We start from the raw sequence: 19,079 nt of genomic DNA on the forward strand, positions 1-19,079 counted from the left end.
TGCTCACAGGGCTGTGTGTCTCCGTGCACAGCCACAGTCACAGCTCTGCCAAGGCAAACAATGCTTGTCACAGTTGTTATTTTTCTTCCAGCATGAACTCCCCACAGTTTGCTCATTCTTATGGCTATTAGCTTGAACTTTCCTCAAATTTTCCAAACTTCCTCTGTTAACAATATGGCCAGAACTAAAGTGAACCCATCAGATGCAGTCTTTCCATGGCCAGTTCCAGCAGAATCAGCTCCTTGCTGCCTGTGCCCATCAGCAATGCAACGGTGGGGAAACAGGGCTTGCATTCACATTCCTCTCACTCTCACCACAGTGGCACAGAGCATTCCTTCTCCCCTTCTTTCTCCCACAGCCTCAAGGTCTCTTCATTTTTGAACATCTGGGTGGGGGGTGGGGGAGTGTATGATCCATCCCAGATGTATTAGCCGTATTTTCCAAATGAAGTTATTATTTTCCTTCCTTCACTGTTTCTAAGTCTTAACATCTTCTATTGTTTGTTTCTGCTTTCATTGGTGTTTTCAAACATGTCCAAATGTATTATTTTCATTTTCCTAAAATGTGTAAAGGCCATGTTAGGTCAGATCAAACAGGCAGCGCATTGGTACTCATCTCCAGCTGTGTGGTGGGCAAGGATTTAGAGGGATAGTTAGGGAAACAGCATAATCCTTTTCTTCTACCCATCAGGAGCTTAGGAAATTTGTGATCAAATGATTACTTCAAGATCTGATAACTGTGGGTGACCCTGTTCTCTATGAATTCATCTTATCCTCTTTTGCACTCATTTAACTTTCAGGTTTGATGATGTAATTTCATGGTGTCTTTTGTGCAAAACTCTTTCCTTTTGTATGCTTCAGACCTGCTGCCTGATGACAGGCTGCCTCCATCCCTGTGCTATGGATAACGCTGACTAACTCTCCAGACCTAGTAGTGTGTGAGATGTGTTCTCCACCCACATGAGATTTTACCCATAGCTCCTTTTTAGGCTCTAATGCTCTGGCATTTCTTTTTTTACTGTTGTTTCTCATATCAGTGTTGCTTGCCTCCGTAAGAAAGTGAGAGTTTTCCTCATGTGTCCCTTGGCAGAACTGCAGTTCCAGCTCTGCCACTACTGTCCCAAGCTACTGAAAGCAGCCTAGGAAGGGAAAGGGGAGGGTGAAACAGGCCAAACATGGGGCTTGCACCATTCTTCTATAGCCTTGCCTAGCACTCTCTGGCTGCCAAGTAGCACTGGGTAGTGCTGGAAACCTGCCCACGACTCTTTCACATGGCCTTCATTGCTGGAGCCTGGGGAAAGAGCAGCTCCACAGGAACCCAGCAGCCCTGGGAGCAGGGATGTGAAGGAGGTGAAGGCATTCCCCACTGCTGTTGTGGGCTGCCAGCTTTGCAAAATACCACCAGACACGTCTTGCTGTAGAGACAAGCACTGTCCTACCATACCCATGCTCTCCATGCCACAGCTTCAGCTACTTTGCCTGGGTTGCTGGCATGTGCTGGGAGAAGCTATCACCTCCAGCACTGACTCTTGTTAGCTAGCTACAGATGGGTGCAATGCCATTCCTGCTCCTGAATATGTGTTGCTTTCACACTGGTTGACAAGCAGGGATGTTGGGGGATGAGGTTTACCTAGGAGAAGGTAACAATATGTTACTGTTATCTTTATGTATGTATAATATTTTTCTTTTTCTGTTCATGTCTTCAAAAGGATATTTTTTTAAAATACAGGGGTTTAGAGGGAAGTGTGCAGGTGGGGCAGCAGATCAGGAAGGCAGAGGATGAAGGAGAGCACCACTATGATGGTGCTGGGGCAGAAGAATGTTGGATATGGGAGAGTCTGAGTAAGCCAAGTCATAAGCAGGCACTCCATGTGCCTTGACCACCAGCCTGTACTGTTTGCATCAGAGGCTATCAACAGCAGCTAGAGGCTATAAACAGGGAGTCCCTGATTTTACCCCTGCTCTTCCTGGAGGTAAAAAGACAGCAGCCCAAGCAAATGCGGAGAACACGTAGGAAAGCACTGGGAAAGAATGCTTTGCTGGGTGAAGCAAGCCTTGACACAGAAATTAGAGCAATCCAGCACAGATCTACCTCAAGGCTGAAGGGAAAGCAAATGTTTGGCATGGCACTGAGTGTCCTGGGCAGCCCATTACTGGTGGCCAGAGGAACTCCTCTCTAGCATGGCCCAGATAGAGCAGAACAGCATGCTCATGTTACCAAAGAGAGCCTTTCTCTTGGCCTGTCCAGCCGTGATGGTGACTTTTTCAGCTGTTTGTGATCATGTTTGGTCTCTGTGTCAGGGCTGTCCTGGTAAATACCTTTGTCAGAGCCACTAGGCTGCTGGAGTTTTAGCTTTGGGGGGAAGGCTGCCTCTAGCAGTGGGCAGAGGGAGGTGTCTGCTGCCCACTGGGATAAGCATGGAAGAGGGGTGGAGAGGAACCAGCTTCCCCTATATCCAGAAACAGTTTGCAATCCTTTGTTAGCAGACATTAGCGGGACATTTTCATTTGTCTACACGCAGTTAAGCAATGTCCTCCTGCCCAGCGCCTGTCAGAGCTCTTTCTCATGCCCCCTCCCAGAGCAGGGCGGGGTGATAGCAGACTTTTCGAGCGGAGCTCTCCGTGATGGTTCCTGCTCAGCAGAAAACTCGTGCATCACATCCCAGCACTCTGCTCTTCCCTCCCCCTGCACCGTCCCAGCTCGGCACTTCGGGCAGCCAGCTGTGGCGAGGGCGATCCAGCCCCTGCCTCTGTTTATCCGGGAGCAATGGGATCGCCGGGTGAGCAGGGCCGGGCAGAGGGGCCGAGTGACCGCGGGCTCCGCGGCGGTGCCTCCTCTGCTTCCCCAGAGGATGGAGCAGGAGAGGAGGCGCGGAGCCGGCACGGGACTCCGGGGAGGAGCGGCGGGAGCTGCCCGCGCCGGGCAGGCTGCGGGGATCCCGCGGCAGCGAGGCCGCCCCGGCGCTACCCCCCTCCCCCTCGGCTGCTGCCCCACGAGAGGGTGACGGGCAGCCCCCCGCCCGCCGGCCCCTCTCCTCTGCTTTCCCCCGCCCGCCGCTCCCCGAGCGCTTGGCAGCCCCGACGCCCTCCGCAGCCAGTTTTCCAGCCCTGCGCTTCTTCTGCGGTGACAGGCAGTGGCTGCGGGGCCCTGTTTGCTGTCCAGTTAATAAGTGAGCTGGAGCGGGGGGGAACTTCTCCGCCGGAGGAGAGCGGGCTCGCCGGGGGCCGGGCGGGCGGGCGGGGGGAGCATTCCTGCGCCGCGGGGCCCCGGCGCGCCCCGCTCCCGCCGCCCCCCGCCCGCAGGTGCAGGGGGCTGGCACTCGGCAGCTGGAAGGAGCTGGTTGGAGTTTGCACTTTAAGCTCCCGGCGGGGAGGGAGCCGAGGCTGGGAGCTGGTCGGGGCGCCCGGCGCCGCGGGAGGATGGCGCGGTGGCTGCGGCCCCTGGTGGGAGCCCTGCTCCTGCTCGAGGGGGCGGCCGCCCTCAGCTTCCTGCACCATCGCTACGAGGAGCTGGTGCAGGCCCTGTTCCGCGTGCAGAGCCAGTGCCCCTACGTCACCCGCATCTACAGCATCGGCCGCAGCGTCGAGGGCCGGCACCTCTACGTGCTGGAGTTCAGCGACTACCCGGGCATCCACGAGCCCCGTGAGTACGGGGGAAGGGGACAGCGGCCCCGAGAGCACGGGCCTCGTTGGCACGCTCCCTGCCACGCGGCGCTGTCGGGGCGCTGGGTGGGGGTGTCTCCCGTTCCAGGCAGGGCTCCTGGCAGTGCCCGGGTGCCAGGCAGCGCGGTGTCCGGCAGGGACCCCGCAGCCAGCGCAGGGACGCGCCCGCCTGCCCGCACACATGCACCGTGCCATGCACCGTGCCATGCACCGTGCCTGCGTGAGCTGCAGCGTGGCCCAGGAGCGTACTTTGGACGGAGCTCTGAGTTTTCAGCTCAAGCGAATGCGAGAACGCAGGAGAGTCCACCCCAGCACCCCGCCTGCCCTACCACAGTCCCAAAGCAGTGTTATTCAGGCGAGGAGAGCAGCACCCACCCTCTGCCCTGTGCTGCTGGGTAGCGACGGGACAGAACGTGTTCGGCCCTTCCTCCTGCAGGCAAATCCAGGAGGACAGCGAGCGGGGACCGCGGCAGAGAGGGCGCTGGGCTTGTCCAGCCCTCGCAGCCCCGTGGGCAGCGCAGCCCCGGTGGCAGGCTGCTCCCGGGGATCTCCACCTGCTGCCACGTGGCCCTGTGGAACCTTGGCAGCCGTGGCCCCTCCAGCTGCTGCCTGTGCAGTTGGGGATGCTGCCGAGCCAGACCTTGCCGGCAGCTGGGTGCCCTGCGGGGCTGAGGAGAGCAGCTGCCTCTCCAGGCTGGGGGGCTGCACACAGGGCTCCCTCGCATCCCTGCCTTGTGTCCCTGCGCTGCAGATAAGGACAGAGCTTTCTGCAGGATCTTTTGCCTTTTCAAGTCCTGGTTGATGAGTGCAGGCAGCCTAGTCACATGGAAAACTGCCAGCAGGGGTGTGCAGAACCTGTGCCCCCCTCAGAGGAGCAGCCCCCCACAGCACCCCATGTCTGGCAGCACTGCTCTGGGGCATACTGCTCCAGCCCTGTGCCCACAGTATCATTTTCAGGGGTGCCAGGAGGTGAGATGGGAGGCTTCCCACCTAGACTACTTCTGTGACAGCCCTGTTCAGCACTGGGACACCTGCGTGGCACTGAGGGCATCTGGGGTACCTCCACAGGGCATCAAGGGCTGATTCAAAGCACGCAGTGAGCAAAGGGCACTGGCAGTGCACCACTGGATTTTAGCCTTGCAGAACCACATGAAAGCAGATGGGAAGGCTGTAGGAGGTGACTCAGATCTCCCCTGCCCCAGGCAGGCAGCATGGACATGTGGCCCTGCTTGTAGCATGGGCCACTGTCAGGCTGGCACTTTCAGCTTGTAGCATGACGAATTTGGAAAACTGTGGATTTCCTTGAATCACAAGAAAAGTAACTCTGAAAAGCAAGCTCAGAGTCAGTGGGCTTACATGCAGTAATTAGAGTTTGTGTGTCCATATACATAAAGTTTAGGGGTTTGCATACTGAAAGAGGCTGGCAAATCCTGCTGCAGACTTAAACAAAGCAGAGAATCCTTGCTGAAACCTTATTTTTTTAAAGGCTGCACATATGCCCAAGATTTTTCTGTATTTTTAATAACTGGATTATCTAACTAAATCAGTTCTCATGTCCCTGAAATCTAACAAGATCAAAATATGTTGCTCACCTCTGGTGTCTTGCACTGAGACACAGCAATCAAAAAACATGGAAAAGCAAAATCTTTAGCTAATATTAGACTTTTTTCTTTTCTTTTTTTCTTTTTTTTTTTTAACGCAGCAAAGGCAAACAGGCTTTTGCAAGCAGCAGCTCACAATCTGGGGATGTGATGTCTTTTACACCAGGGATTCTGATAGACATCATACCTGGCAGCAGAGCTGCACGCTGCCACTGCAAGTCTGATCCCTGCTGCTGTCCAGAAAGCTCAGAGTGCAATGGGAGTCTCAAGATCTGGCAAGCCAGCATTTGTAACAACACCCTTTTTTTCCCTGACTCTTTCATGTGACAGCCAGGCTCCCTTTTTAACTTAATTCCCCTGTTGTCTTTCGTTCTACCAATGCTGGCTCCAGCCTGCAATGTGACATTTTATTTTCCCACAAGTAACTGCTTTAAAAGGCCTCTGGGAAAGCACAACCTGTCCCTCACATGTCCTGCCTCTCCTTCAGCAAAGGAGCAAGTCCTTTTCCAGGCACTGTCTGCCTGTGGCCTCAGAGTCTGTATTTTGAGACCTTATTTTAGAAAAGTCAGTGGCAAGAGACCTTTTTGGTCATACTGGAGATGCCTGAGGGACAGTTTGATCCATATTCAGCTCAGCTGCTGAGGATGTCTCCAGGCTCTTTTCCTTTGAGGGTGAGGAGGGCCTTAACCTTGATCTTGGAGGCAGGTAAAGGTGAAGGAGAGATGCAGAGCTGGGAATGGGCCATGCTGGTGAGGGGCACTGAGAGCAAATGAAGAAGAGCAGAGGTGGGAGAAACCACCTGTCTGTCCCCTCCACTGCCACCTACCCCAGAGCTGGCAGCCCAGAGCAATCCTGCCAGTGCTCCCTGGTCCTTTTGTGATGCCTTTCATCAACCCAAGACCAAACCCCCAACCAGTACTCTTCCAAAGGCCCAAAGCAACCTGGAGGAGAGTCTGAGCTGCTCCCAGGGTGCTGTGGCAAAATGAAGCAGAGCCCATATGAGAACTGTGCCACTCTCCCTCACTGAGGTTTGCATTTTCCAAGGGAAAGGGTCATTTTAGACATTTATTGGGTGTCCCTTGGGCTCGCCTGGGGCTCCCTGTGGTAGGCATTTGTTCTTGCCCCCTGTTCCAGCCATGGCTGATGGCGTCACTCTCTTCCTCTTTCCAGTTGAGCCAGAGTTCAAGTATGTTGGGAACATGCACGGGAACGAGGTGCTGGGCCGTGAGCTGCTGCTGCAGCTCTCAGAGTTCCTGTGCGAGGAGTACCGCCGGGGCAACGAGCGGATCACGCGCCTCATCCATGACACGCGCATCCACATCATGCCCTCCATGAACCCCGACGGGTACGAAGTGGCTGCCAAGCAGGTACCAGGCAGTGATCACCTCCTCCAGACGGGTAGGGGCAGAAAGCCCTTCAGATGCCTTGGGGTTCTTCTTCACTGCAGCTAGAAGGAGGGGGAGTCCTTTCTTTTCATGCTCTGCCAAATTTGTCCCTGTCAACTGCTGTCGCTGCTTGTTGCCTCCTTACCAAGGGCTTGTGCTGTGTGTCCTGTTAGAAGTGACCTTGGCAGATGATGGAGAAGACTTCCTATACCTGTCGTACTCTCCTTAGAAGTTATTTGTCACAGAAGGGTCACTGCAAATCCCCTGCCCTATACTGGGAAAGTGACAGCTGAATGCCACTGTCATAAGCAGGCAGGGACATGAGAGATGGGGGGGTGGAAATAAGTCCCTTAGTCCTCCCGAAAAAGAAATCACCCATTTCTTTGTGCTTCTAGACTTCAGGGAGATATTTGTGGCTCTTTCAGCCAAAGTAAATTGTTTGTTTGTCTTGTGGCTTACTCTGTCACCCTGAAAAATGAAGATATTGTTACTTTCCCTGTAAGTACCAATACTCTTTATTGCCCTGCCAGCAATAACACATGTTGTAACTCATAGGCATTGAAGTGCTTTCACAGTGGCCAATCTCTGCTTCTCTGATGCCCAACCTGACTGCACCCAACCTGGACTCACCCCTGTGATGTACCTTTGCCCCGCAGGGCCCAGACAGCAACGGGTACTTGACAGGGAGGAACAATGCCAATGGAGTGGACTTGAACCGCAACTTCCCTGACCTCAACACACTCATGTACTACAGCAGGGAAATCAGCGGGCCAAATCACCACATCCCACTGCCTGACAACTGGAAAAGCCAGGTACCAGTCTGGGATACTGTGGGGGCTACAGCATCCTCTTAGAGTGTCTCAGTTCACAAGCAAATACACTGCCTTTGGCTTGCACAGTGCTTGTTTCCTTCCCTGAGCTTCTGCCTGCAGAGAAGTGATACAATCCTGGTCCCCTATCACAGCTTGCCCTTCTGCCAGGAGAGCCTGACATCACAGCCAGCTTGGGGGAGTAGGCTGCAATGCACAGGGCAGAGGAGGTAGCACATGCTGGCTAACACCTGTGCCTCAGGTTTTGGGGTTGTGCTGGAGGAGATGCTTTGTGTATCAGGGTAGTTGGTGGAGAACAAAGGAAGCTGCAAGAGCTGCAGCAGACACATTGCAGGACAGGGTCTGACATGGTCAGTCACACCACAGCCTGGCATGCTGCAGCAGCTGGCACAGAGGTCTCTTCTCCCTGTCTCCTTCTCTCTTTTTTCCTCACAGGTGGAGCCAGAGACATTGGCTGTAATCCAGTGGATCAGCAGCTACAACTTTGTGCTCTCGGCCAATCTGCACGGCGGAGCAGTGGTGGCAAATTACCCCTATGACAAGTCCCAGGACCAGCGGTTCAGGAGCCACCGGCGCACGGTCAACACGCCTACCCCTGACGATAAGTTGTTTCAGAAGGTGAGCACGGCCACGTTGGGCAAGGACATTCCCTGGCAGGGAGCAGAGTGAGGGCTGGACGGGAGCTCTGGTCACTGCGTCATGCAGGAGCCGAGCCAAGAAACGTGTTGGAAATAATCATTAGCAGACTACAGCATTTCTGCCAGCCACTGGCTCAAGAGCCAGGTCGGGACAGTCCCACCCCTCAGTCCCACCACAGAGACAGGCCATGCTTAACCCTCAGGGGCCCCCTCCTTGTCCATGCTTGGTTTTCCCATAACCCAAATAGCACTGGTACACTCAGTAACAACCTGCTCTTCCAAAGCTGGAAGCAGCACTCAGCTTGGCCTCACCATCTTAGAATGCACAGGGTTTTTTTCCTTGAGAGGTGACAGGGGGCTTGCAGGATAAGGGAGGTGGGTGCCCAGCAGGGGCTTATGCATGGCAAAGAACAAGAACTACAACAAATAGCAGGAACTCCAGGAGCATAAGCAGACATCAAGGAATGCATCAGTCCATGCTGTTGATCGTGTTAGTGCTAGCTGAAGCTCATGTTTTTTCTTCATTATCCCAGAAAACAATGCCTTCAGTCACTGCTTCCATTAGGAAATACCCAGCACAAGAAAAAACTAAGTCTGCCTCAGAACAGTTAATAAGAAAAATAAGTCCAAGCTGGAGTCCAGCCTTCTCTGGAAGCAGAATCTGCAGGGGCTTTTCAGAACCTCCTGGGATCACGGCTGTGCTCAGACCCAGATGTAAAAAAGCTGCAATTTGGGGCGTAGGCTAATGATACCCACATGGCCTCAGGACTCAGAAATGTAGAGAAGTAACTGTTCTCCTGCTGACAGAATGATACTACACTTGAATCTGAACCATAATACAAGGGTATAGAGTTTGCCTTAGAAAATGTAAATGCCAGCCTCTCTTAAACTGTGTCTTATGCAAAGGACTGGCTTTGGATGCAGCAGCCCAGTTTTAGCCCTGCCTTCATGTCTAAAAATAAACAGTAATCTTAATAAGGGGAACAAACAAGTCGTTGCTAGAGCCAGAAGTTGCCCAAACTCTTTCCTAATGAAAACTCCCCCGATACATATCTGGCATTTGCCAGGACTGATATTTTTCTTCATGTACCTTTTTCCCCTATTAGTGCCATTTGCTGTGTGGGGCCAAGTGTCCCTGCTGCTCCCTCTCTTCTCAGTTACCTCTCTTCTCAGGTTACTGCTCTTCCTCCTTCACCTTTATCTGCATATGTCTTGTAGAGGTCCTGGGCACCTCGTGTTGTATTTTGTGGCAGTAAAATGCAGGAACTCTCCTGTCTGACTTCCCTCCCGTGCTCCTCAGCATGTTTTTTGTCCAGAGCCAGGCAGGTTCTCCAGCCGTGTGGGGCTGGAGTGGTGACCACTGGCTGCTCTCCCTCTAGCTGGCCAAGACCTACTCATATGCCCACAGCTGGATGCACAGGGGCTGGAACTGTGGGGACTACTTTGCTGATGGCATCACAAATGGGGCATCCTGGTACTCGCTCAGCAAAGGTAAGGGCTGGCTGGTGAGCACCCCCCACTTCAAAAAGAGGTGAAGGGATAGACAAGAAACCTCAGGACAGGATGGGTTGGGGAAGGACTATGGCAATAGGATGGTGCCCATTACTAGATACCATTCTGGTGTTTTATATCTCAGACCAGGAAATGGCTTGGGAAAGAGCCACAATAAAAGCCAAGGTCTGCAGAGACCTTCATCCTATGTGCTTCTAGACAAAGGAAACATTAATCTGCTAGTGTATTTGAAAATCCCATGGTGTAATTCCATCCAAACCCAAAACTGTCACCAAAGGGAAGGCAGCTGCTAGTTCCTGAAAAATCTCATTAAAAAAAAGGCACAATGAGGAAACTGAAAAATCAACAAAAGACTAGACAAAAGATTGAAGAGGAACTGGAAGGCTCCCTGTGGTACCCAACCTCCCTGGGCTTCTGAAGGCAGGTTAATGAATGATCCAGCTGAAAGAGAGAGTTGGCAGCTACAAGGAGAGGGCTGCATGGGTGGAGAAGGCTCTAGTTGCACTGTCATATAGGCAGGAGGCTGCACCTGTGGTGCAGAGAAGGAGAGTGAGACAGTTCTGGTGAAGGAAAGAATGGGCCAGGATGACTGGGACATAGGAATGGGAAGGGAGCCATGCCCTGGCCATAGGGTACTCTTCTCTTCCAGGCATGCAGGACTTCAATTACCTTTACACCAACTGCTTTGAAATTACCCTGGAGCTAAGCTGCAATAAGTTTCCCCCCGAGGAGGACCTGGAGAGGCAGTGGATGGCCAACCGGGAGGCCCTTGTTGCTTTCATTGAAGAGGTAAAGGGACAGTCATGAGACCTACACCCTTCTCCTGCAGATCCCCATGGGCCCTGGTGGTAGGGGACCGGTAGGCATCAGGAGTGGAGGAGAGTTGGTTATGGAGATCATGGGGTGCTGTGGTTGGTGGTCTTTGGGGAAGCTGTTGTGTGCGTGACTGGCTCTGGTGGGGACAGCCAGGATCACCAAGGGTACAGGGAAAGGTAGGGCTGTCCCCAAAGCTCTGCCCTTCTCAGCAATACCCTCTGAAGCAAAGGAGGGGCCTTGACCCATCCATCTGTCTCCCTCCTTGCAGGTTCACCAGGGCATCAAAGGGATGGTGTCAGATGAGAACAACAATGGCATTGCAGGAGCAGTGATTTCTGTCCAGGGAATCAGCCATGACATCACCTCTGGTGGGTTGTCGATCCACTTACGTGTCTGAATATGTGAGTGAAGCTAGCAGGCAAGGCTATAATACGAGAGGCCATCATGGTTTGCTTCACAAAGACATTAGAGAAATATGACATCACTAAAGAAATATGGCTTATCCGTATCCTTGACCAGGGTGGGCTTAGGAAAGCCTAGGAAGGACAGAGGTGAGAACTGGAATGCAAGCCTTACTGTAAAGGACTTCAGAAACTCGGCTCCTATTTTATTTGGGAGGGACAATTGAGGAGATAATATACTCAAGCCTGTAAATATCTGCAGAGTTGAAACAGAAGATAACAAAGAACAAGATGAAAAAAAAAAAAGAATAAGACGAAAGACTGAAAGTTCACACCAGACAAGTTTAGATTGAGAATTAAGTGCCATTTTACATTACCCAAATTGTGGTTGTTTCTCCCTTGCTGGCCAATTTTAACCTTCTTTCCATGAGCACCCTCTTCCAAGCAGCCCGAACACTACAGACTGCCTGCAGAAAATAGCTGGTATTACAGCTTGTCAGAGGTCAGACTAGGAAATCATTAAAGTTCCTCCTGGCTATAGGTCTGTGAGTCAGTAACACTAATATATGGCACTTACTATGCCAACTGCATAGGAAAGGGGACTGTGGAAGAAATCGCAGAAGAGCTGGCTGTCAAGGGCCCTCTGAATTCTTCTGTCCAGCTTGGAGCAAGATTTTCCCCAGCATTGGCTCTGATCAGCCACTGCTCCCTCCAGCCAATCCTCACTGACCCCAAGGATGGATATTTCACAGCCTAACTGCTGTCCTGTACCAGGGATCTACCACATTCAGGTGAAGCTGCACTCCCAGCTCCACCCTGAAGCAATTTGCAATACCCATCCAGTTAAATAGATGGGATTATACTCAGATTTCCAAAGTAATCCATAATGTGGTGTTACCTCACTGTTGGTCATCCCCTGTCCCTAAGCACACCAGAGCACAGCCTGTCAAAGTGCTTCTGTGGCTTTCTTATGCAGGGAATCAGGGAGCTGCTGAGCTAATGAGCAACTTAAACCTGCTCACCTAAACGTGGCAAAATTGTGTATGGCAGGAATTAGACTGTGTTATGCATAAGCAGTCAGACTGTAGCTGTGATTGTCCTTAGGTCTACTGTCATGTGATTGGTGAGTGCTCAGCTTTGCAGCCCCCCTACACAGGCACAGCCAATGCTGCTGTACAGTCCCCTTTCATTTGGTGTTTACTTGCAGACTGACCTCTCCATGGCACTAATGAGACCTCACTTGCAGTATGCCAGTGTGAATCCAGCCTTGATGTAGCCAGCAGATTGCGGGGGAAAAAAAAATCTGTGTTTTGAGGGCTAGACATCCTAGAGGAAATAACTCAGCAAGAATTACTGGTGTCTTTTGCTTTGCTCCCTGAGAATCCTGAGTGCTTTCTTTTCTCCTACCTTGTGTTCCAGGTGATATGGGAGATTATTTCCGGCTGCTGCTGCCTGGCACTTACACTGTCACAGCCTCTGCAGAGGGGTACCAGCCCCTGACAGTCACAACAACAGTGGGCCCAGCTGCACCTTCATTGGTGAGTCAGGCTGCATAGTCACCAGGGTTTCTCAAAATATCTTCACCCCAGGGAGAAAGAACTGTGGTGGGGGATGTCTAGTGAGTAGCAGAGAAAAGGAGATAGGATATAGAGCATTTGCAATGGCTGTAGGTTATCTGTTTTGGGAGACAAGGCTCCACACAGCTCACAGCAGTGAACAGTGAAGACAATGCCAAGTGCCTTTCAATTCCTTACTGAGGCCTTGCAGCTGCACTGGCCTCCCATGCCAGCTCCTGTGTCCTCCTGCCTCTTGGCCATGGGCGAGCTGGCTGGCTGGGCCTGCTGCTCTTCAGCTCTCCCTCCATCCCCTTCACTCTCAGGATGAAATAATGTGGAGACAGCATCTGTTCCCTGAGGTTCAGTTATTCCCCCAACTTTGTGGGTTTCAGCACTCTGCTATCATCTGCATTCTGCCTGGGACCAAACATGTTATCATACTCATAGCAAGAGGCTGAAGTCTGCCTTTCTTTTTGCTGAGAGCACCAAAGAGAAATGGGAACTGAGTGCCACCAAAGAGCAGCCAAGCACCTTCGGGAAATGAAGTGCTTTTGACACTGGTGTCTCCTACAGCGCCTTTCTGAGGGCTGGCTGGACAACTAGAAATTGATTGTAAAAACAATGGGTGGTGATCCCTGCCCCTGCTGCTGCCTTGTGAACATGGTGGGGCCACAGATGCAGGCTCCTCAAGAGACCCCCAGGACCACCCCAACCCCCCCCCCCCCCATCTGCAGAGTCCTGGCATATCATTTGCTTCGCTGTATGTATGCTGGTCAGGCTCTGCTGTAAATACACTGTGGTTGCTCTCCCACCTTCCATCGCTCCATCCCACTCTGCCCAGCCTCTGAAGTTCTTCCAGAGCTGCCCTCTTCTCAGGATTAGAAACCTTCTAATTTTCATACTAAATTTATTTATGGTCAGTTTATGCCTATTTGTTCTTATGCCAATGTTGTACTTTAAATAGCTCCTTTTCTTCCCTGGTGTTTATTCCCTGGTATATTTATAGAGAGCTGTCAAGCCCAGTTCTTTGTTTTGCTAGGTTAAGCACCCAGCTCTTTGGGTTTCCTTTTTAAAACAGATTTCTTTTTACAGTGTTACTGTAGAAGACTGATTTGTTCCCTGATGGTCTGATTTTTGCGTATCTCCTCTCACAGCAGCCGTCCTGTTCCCATTTCTGCAATATCTCCCGTACTGACTCTTCACCCCATCCTTCCCCCAAGAAGCCCATGCAGCCCCATTCCAGTTTCACCATTCTGTATGGCCTCCCCATTTATCTGATGCTGTGTTTTGCACACTCCCTGTCCCCTTCTCCCTCTTGTACTGCTTGTGTGGCTGTAGTGGATGGAGGTTTCTTTCCCAGAATGTTTTTGCCTGGGTCCACTGGAAGGACTGGTTGCTGAAAGACTGATTAAGCTAACAAGATGAAATTGAAAAAGAACTGTCTGTCTTAAACCATCCTGTGTATTAAATACTCACGGAGATGCAAAGCAATGCTCTGTGTCCACTCTCAGGTGAGAAAAGGAGAATAAAGAGCTCAGTCCCTTGCCATTCACAGATCATCTTCCACACCATCCTAGGACATCACAATGCCGCAGGAGCAACTCTGCATAAGAAACATAGTTCATTGTTAGTATATTTTCCACAGGAGGAAAAAAGTTCACAGCTGTTTTAAGAACTGATTTCCTTTAACAATGGCTCAGACCCCTTATTGTTTGACTTGGTCCCAGAGTCAGCTTCCAAGGCAGAGGCAGGTCCCGCAGAGCACACACGAGGTGTTAAATGCCGTTATCTTTGTTATCTTCTCCAGGTGAATTTCCAGCTCAAACAAGAATTGGTGAGGAAGCCTGCAGAGCGCAAAGCCTCAGGCACAAGGATGAACAACAAAGCCCTTCAGAAGAAGGTGGTGCCAAGAGCCACCCGCCGGGGGACCCAAAGATGAGGACAGCTCATTTGGCTGAGAGCTGGGGAAGCCGTTTACATGAGGCCTGGCTGATGAGTCCAGCCAGTGAACTTTCCAACAGTCCAGCATGACACTAACCCAAATTATTAAAAAATGAAGTATTTAATCCCTGAGCAAATTGTGAAGTCATTCACAACAAAGTGGGCACGGGCAGAGTGTCTGTGTGTACTGAGTTCTTCTCCTGCACTTGCTCCATCTGAGAAAGATCTGCTCCCTTTATTCCCAAACGATTGCTACAGCCCACATTAAATGCCATGAGTGTATACCAAGTATAATGAACCCAAGCCTTGATGTAGCCTGCACTCACAAAATTGCACATGAACATTAGTGATCTGGGTGCAAGTGCCATGCTTTCACCCCAGGTAAGTACAATTACAAAGGCAGCTTTTACAGCTCTGCCTCGGGTTAGAGTTCTGAAAACCACAAAGCCCAGAGCTCCAGCCACACTGCAGCTACAAAAGGCATGGCAAGAGGAACACAAAACTGCCAAAACATGGCTCCTTCCCCACCTTTCTGCTTGGCACCACCCTTAGCCCAAGGCTGCTTTTACTGCTCTGCCTAGGGTTAGGGCTCAGGCTCAGCCTAGAGTTAGGGTTCTGAAAACCACAAAGCCCAGAGCTCCAGCCACACTGCAGCTGCAAAAGGCATGCCAAGGGAACACAAATTTGCCAACACATGGCTTCCTCCACAGCTCTCTGCTTGGCACCACCCTTAGCCCAAGGCTGCTTTTACTGCTCTGCCTAGGGTTAGGGTTCTGAAAAGCACAAAGCCCAGAGCCCCAGGCACACTGCAGCTGCAAAAGGCATACCAAGGGGAGCACAGAACTGCCACAACATGGCTTCCTCTACAGGTTTCTCCTTTCTTACCCCAAGGTTGCTTTTACTGCTCCGCCTAGGGTTAGGGTTACGTGTCTGCAGACCCCATAGTTTGTGGAAGGTTAGTTTTAAATCAGGATGTCATGTGAGCAGCTCTTGACACAGCTTGAACGATATACAGCACAGCTATTGCTGACTGGTAACTAGGACGTGGTGGTTCTGGGTCATCTCCTGATCTTGATATGAAGATTGGACTTTCTAGTAGCTGGTTTGGGTTATTTGTAGTCAGATAGGCTGAACTTACACCTGATGGCAAAAGCCAAGTATTATCCTGTCTGCTTATGTCTTCAGACCCAAACCAGATGGCTTGCTGAGGGGTGTGCTCTATCAAGCCCAAATTATTATTCTGGGCACAGAAGCAACTAGGTGAGATCTGACAAGTGGTGATGAGTAGAAGTCCAAGCCAGGTTATTTGGATGCTCCTTTGAGACCAACACCCTGAACCTTGGTTCAATATGCAATAGGGAAGTGTGGATATTTGATGACAGCAGTGTGTTATGCAGGTACAGCATAAGCTGTGCGAGTTTTAGTTGGGGTAGGAGAGAAAGGATCCATAGTTCAGTGAGTCAGACTCAAAATGCTGCTTAGGCTGTGTGGGCAGGTTTGGAGTGGAAGCAAGAGTAGAAACAAAGCTGGTTATTTCCATGGTAAAAATATCTTAAGCAGGCAAAACCTTTCTAGCATTCTTCATTGAAAACAAGTAACTCCAGAGGGGGTAAACAGTATGCCGCAGTGATTTCTTTTTACTTGGGTAGTTATCCCAATACATCTCTACCATTCAGCCATTGGTTACACTCTTTCTCTCCCTGTCTAAAGCCCATAAAAAAGCCCATAATGTCCTCCGAACATTCCTTTTCTTCCCCTCTTTTGTAAACATCATTTCTTGTGAGAAACCTGTACAACCCTACTGCAGAAGCAATGTCCTACACTTCACCCCTCACTGTCACCTCCTCCTCTGTCTCTGCTACAAGATGCTGGTGGCATTTCCAGCATTAGCAGGACACACACACTCTTGTAGCTCTGCCTGCTAACAGAAGCTCTTTCTCTGTCATGCCTTTTCTTGTAAAGGCAGAGGAAGCTGTCCCTTGCAGGTTAATTATACAGGCTGTTGCAAAAAAGTGCCCAGAATGGTAATGCTCTTAACAGTGCCTGTGACTGATTTTGGTCTGCAGAAACCAGCAGGAGCTGGAGACACTGGCCAGTTCAGCAGTCACAGCCAAAGCCGAATTCCAATTTTTTTTCTTTTTTTCTTTTTTTCTTTTTTTTTTTTTTTTTTTATGAGGCAGAAGGAAATGAAAAAGGATGGCAAAGCTGAGATGCTCCAACTTCTGTGTGGTTTAACACCTCTTCCACTGGCCAAGCCCAGCAGCATCACTGCAGATGCTGGACCCTCCTGTTGGAAGCCACGTGTCAGCGCACATTTACCCAAGAGATTTTGTGGTGGACACGCAGGCAGGACGGGAAAGGGCACCCTGCATCCCACGGCCTGGCCACTTGCAACACTTAGAAAGGTCTGCTGTCACTAAGTGTCCAGCCCATGTGCAGGAAGGTACTACTGTCCCCAACTACAGCACTCTGCTGGCTGAGCTGGCCGCTGACTTCTGAGGATTTGTGTGAAGCCGAGGGCAAGGAAAGAGCTCCCAGGGAGCAGCCTTGGCTAATTCAGCTGGCTGGTCTCTGGACAGTGATGCTGAAAGCTGCCCCTGCTCCCTGCATCCCAGCAGTGTCACAGGCCGCCTTGCTGAGCCTGCTGGCTGCAGGGTGCTCTCATGTTGCCCTCTTGTGGTCCTAGAAAATGTGGGACTGTCTGAATTCCACTCTCTAGGGCAGAGTCAGAGAGGGAGACTCCTTCCTTAGAACAGGACAACCAGCCCAGAAGGCCACATCACTCACCCTGGCAGGCTGCTGTGGGGTTGGCAGTGCAGCAGAAAAATTAGAGTCTCAGTCGCAAGCGTTTTCCCCTACAAAAAGGTTCCTGCAAGATACAACCCTCTGGAGGTCTCTTTCTCTGGGCTGGGATTTGTCCAGCTCATTCTCCTCCCAGCTCTGAATATTTTTGTGATGAACAATTTGGTAGAGCTCCACTTGGCCGTGGCTGAGCCCTCCACGTGAAAACATGGTTACAAAATGTTTCTGAGGCAGGATTTTTAAGCACACTCCTCAATGGTTTGCCATGAGCTTCGCCCCCAGTGTTGCAAGAAGCGTGGGCTAAAAAGTGCACAACCTTTGGGTATATCATCGGCCGGACAGGGATTTCTTAGGCTTTTGAGGCTTCAGTCAAGGCAAAAACAGTTCACAGGTTTGTGTCAGAAGACACAGCTAACAGTCAACCCTCCCCATCTTCTCTGGGCCACACATGATTTTGTAGACGTCTTCCCCACTGTATGTCCTTCTACCAAGCTGAAGTGTCCCAGCCTACAGTTTTTCACTGTACAGTCTGTTCCCATGTCTCTGAGCATCCTGACTGCCTGCCTCTAAACCTTCTTCCATTCTCTATTACCCTTTCTGAGATGAAAGGACCAGAACTGTATGCAGACGCTGGAAAACATTTAAACAAAGTGAAGCCAGGCCCAGGAAAGTAAACCAAAATTCTTATGAGCAAAGCTGTGAGGATCTTGGGAGAACCAGGAGGGCAGAGAGAAATCTGCATACAATGCCTTCTCATTTCTGTATCTGGCATGGAGGAGGCAGAAAAGGGAAAATACAAATAAGTGAACTCAAAGAAAAATTAAGCAGCTTGCATGGGGATGTCAGCAGAGGAGAGTTGGTCATGGCAGTGACCTGAAAGGCTGCAGGAGGGATTGAGATGATGAGAAACGCTCAAAACCTTCTTTGGCAGACAAGAACAACAGAAATTTTGGGTCAGAGGACATCTAGAACCCTGTGGCAGAGGCTGGTGTCTTTCTTCAGCACCAGGAAACCCTGGTGCTGAAATCTAGAGGCATCCACACCTGCAGGGAATAGAGCAGGCCCCCTGCCCACGGCATGGTGCCAAGGCAGCAGAGCGGGTCCCCTCCTCAGGAGAACAGACGGGAATCAGCACCCAGCCTGGGCACGTACCAACACGACTGAGAGCCAGCGTGCAACACGTTCCGCTCACCCGCTCCTGGCTGGTGGCAAGTCAAGCTGAGATCTGTGTGGTTGCTATGGAGAACTGTAGCTAAATGCACAAAAAAGTGCCAAACAGCGATAACTGCTCAGGGGGACTTAGAGACTCCGGGCTTTACAACTTGTTGCTGAGGGATGGGATCCCTTGGGGCATGGAGGCTTTTTTTAGCCTGCCAGGAAATCCAGCGCCGGACCTACTATACTTGGTATGCCAGATCCTCTGTGATGCACAAACTGGCCCTCTCCGTCATGGATTTCTGCTGGGGAGCTATTTGTTTTTCTCCATCTTAATGCTTTGGCATGATCTTACAATGTATCTAAGCAGCCAAGGAGGCTGCTGGCGGCAAAGCTGAGACTGCACCAGATGGACAGTGCAGACCCACTCGTCAGCTGCTGCCAAAGCCGAGAAGGCAGCGAGATTCCCACAAGGCAGCAGCGGGGAAGGGGAGCCCCGGCAGTGCGTGCGAGGCGGCGGCGCTCTGTGGGGAAGCAGAAGGGGCTCTGCACAGGCAGCTGCCTGCCGTGCTCCGGCGCATGGCTCACGAGTGCCGTGTCCAGCCCGGGGGGCTGCACCCCACGTCCCGCCGGGGGCAATGCCCCGCAGCCCGCGGCCGCGCCGTGCTGCACGGGGCGAAGTCCCCACGTCACCGGGGGCCCCGGGCTCCCCAGGCTGCGGGCCAGCCCCGCGGAGCAGCTCCGCCTTCCCAGCGGCACCACGCCGGGCCGGGCCGGGCG

At 51.6% G+C, this 19,079-nt stretch overlaps 1 protein-coding gene and 1 long non-coding RNA gene across 4 annotated transcripts; one reads left to right on the forward strand and one right to left on the reverse strand.

The window, feature by feature from the left end:
• Positions 1-417: 417 nt before the first annotated feature.
• Positions 418-14,467, forward strand: CPN1 (carboxypeptidase N subunit 1). The gene is made up of 9 exons (XM_064430997.1): positions 418-3,642; positions 6,434-6,630; positions 7,305-7,460; positions 7,914-8,096; positions 9,496-9,607; positions 10,278-10,417; positions 10,713-10,812; positions 12,265-12,383; positions 14,209-14,467. The coding sequence occupies exons 1-9, from the start codon at positions 3,420-3,422 to the stop codon at positions 14,338-14,340; spliced, it is 1,362 nt and encodes a 453-aa protein (XP_064287067.1). The 5' UTR covers positions 418-3,419; the 3' UTR covers positions 14,341-14,467.
• LOC135306669 (uncharacterized) lies at positions 5,653-18,766 on the reverse strand. Of its 3 annotated transcripts, none has more exons than XR_010367470.1 (3): positions 18,337-18,766; positions 13,878-14,004; positions 5,653-7,116 (listed from the first exon to the last, which is right to left on the reverse strand). It is a non-coding gene; the product is annotated as an uncharacterized LOC135306669 (long non-coding RNA). The 3 variants fall into 3 exon arrangements; XR_010367471.1 differs by having other exon boundaries at positions 18,297-18,696; XR_010367472.1 differs by lacking the exon at positions 18,337-18,766 and adding an exon at positions 17,130-18,289.
• Positions 18,767-19,079: the final 313 nt, after the last annotated feature.

The sequence above is a fragment of the Passer domesticus genome, chromosome 8 (assembly GCF_036417665.1).
Source record: "Passer domesticus isolate bPasDom1 chromosome 8, bPasDom1.hap1, whole genome shotgun sequence".
Classification (NCBI taxonomy): domain Eukaryota; kingdom Metazoa; phylum Chordata; class Aves; order Passeriformes; family Passeridae; genus Passer; species Passer domesticus.

Bases quoted from the DNA above. Each gene is read 5' to 3' on its own strand.
- CPN1 (XM_064430997.1), top strand. From the start codon at position 3,420: ATGGCGCGGTGGCTGCGGCCCCTGGTGGGAGCCCTGCTCCTGCTCGAG. The intron at 3,643-6,433 runs GTGAGTACGGGG...TCCTCTTTCCAG, and splicing joins CCCGGGCATCCACGAGCCCC to TTGAGCCAGAGTTCAAGTAT. The intron at 7,461-7,913 runs GTACCAGTCTGG...TTTTCCTCACAG, and splicing joins CTGACAACTGGAAAAGCCAG to GTGGAGCCAGAGACATTGGC.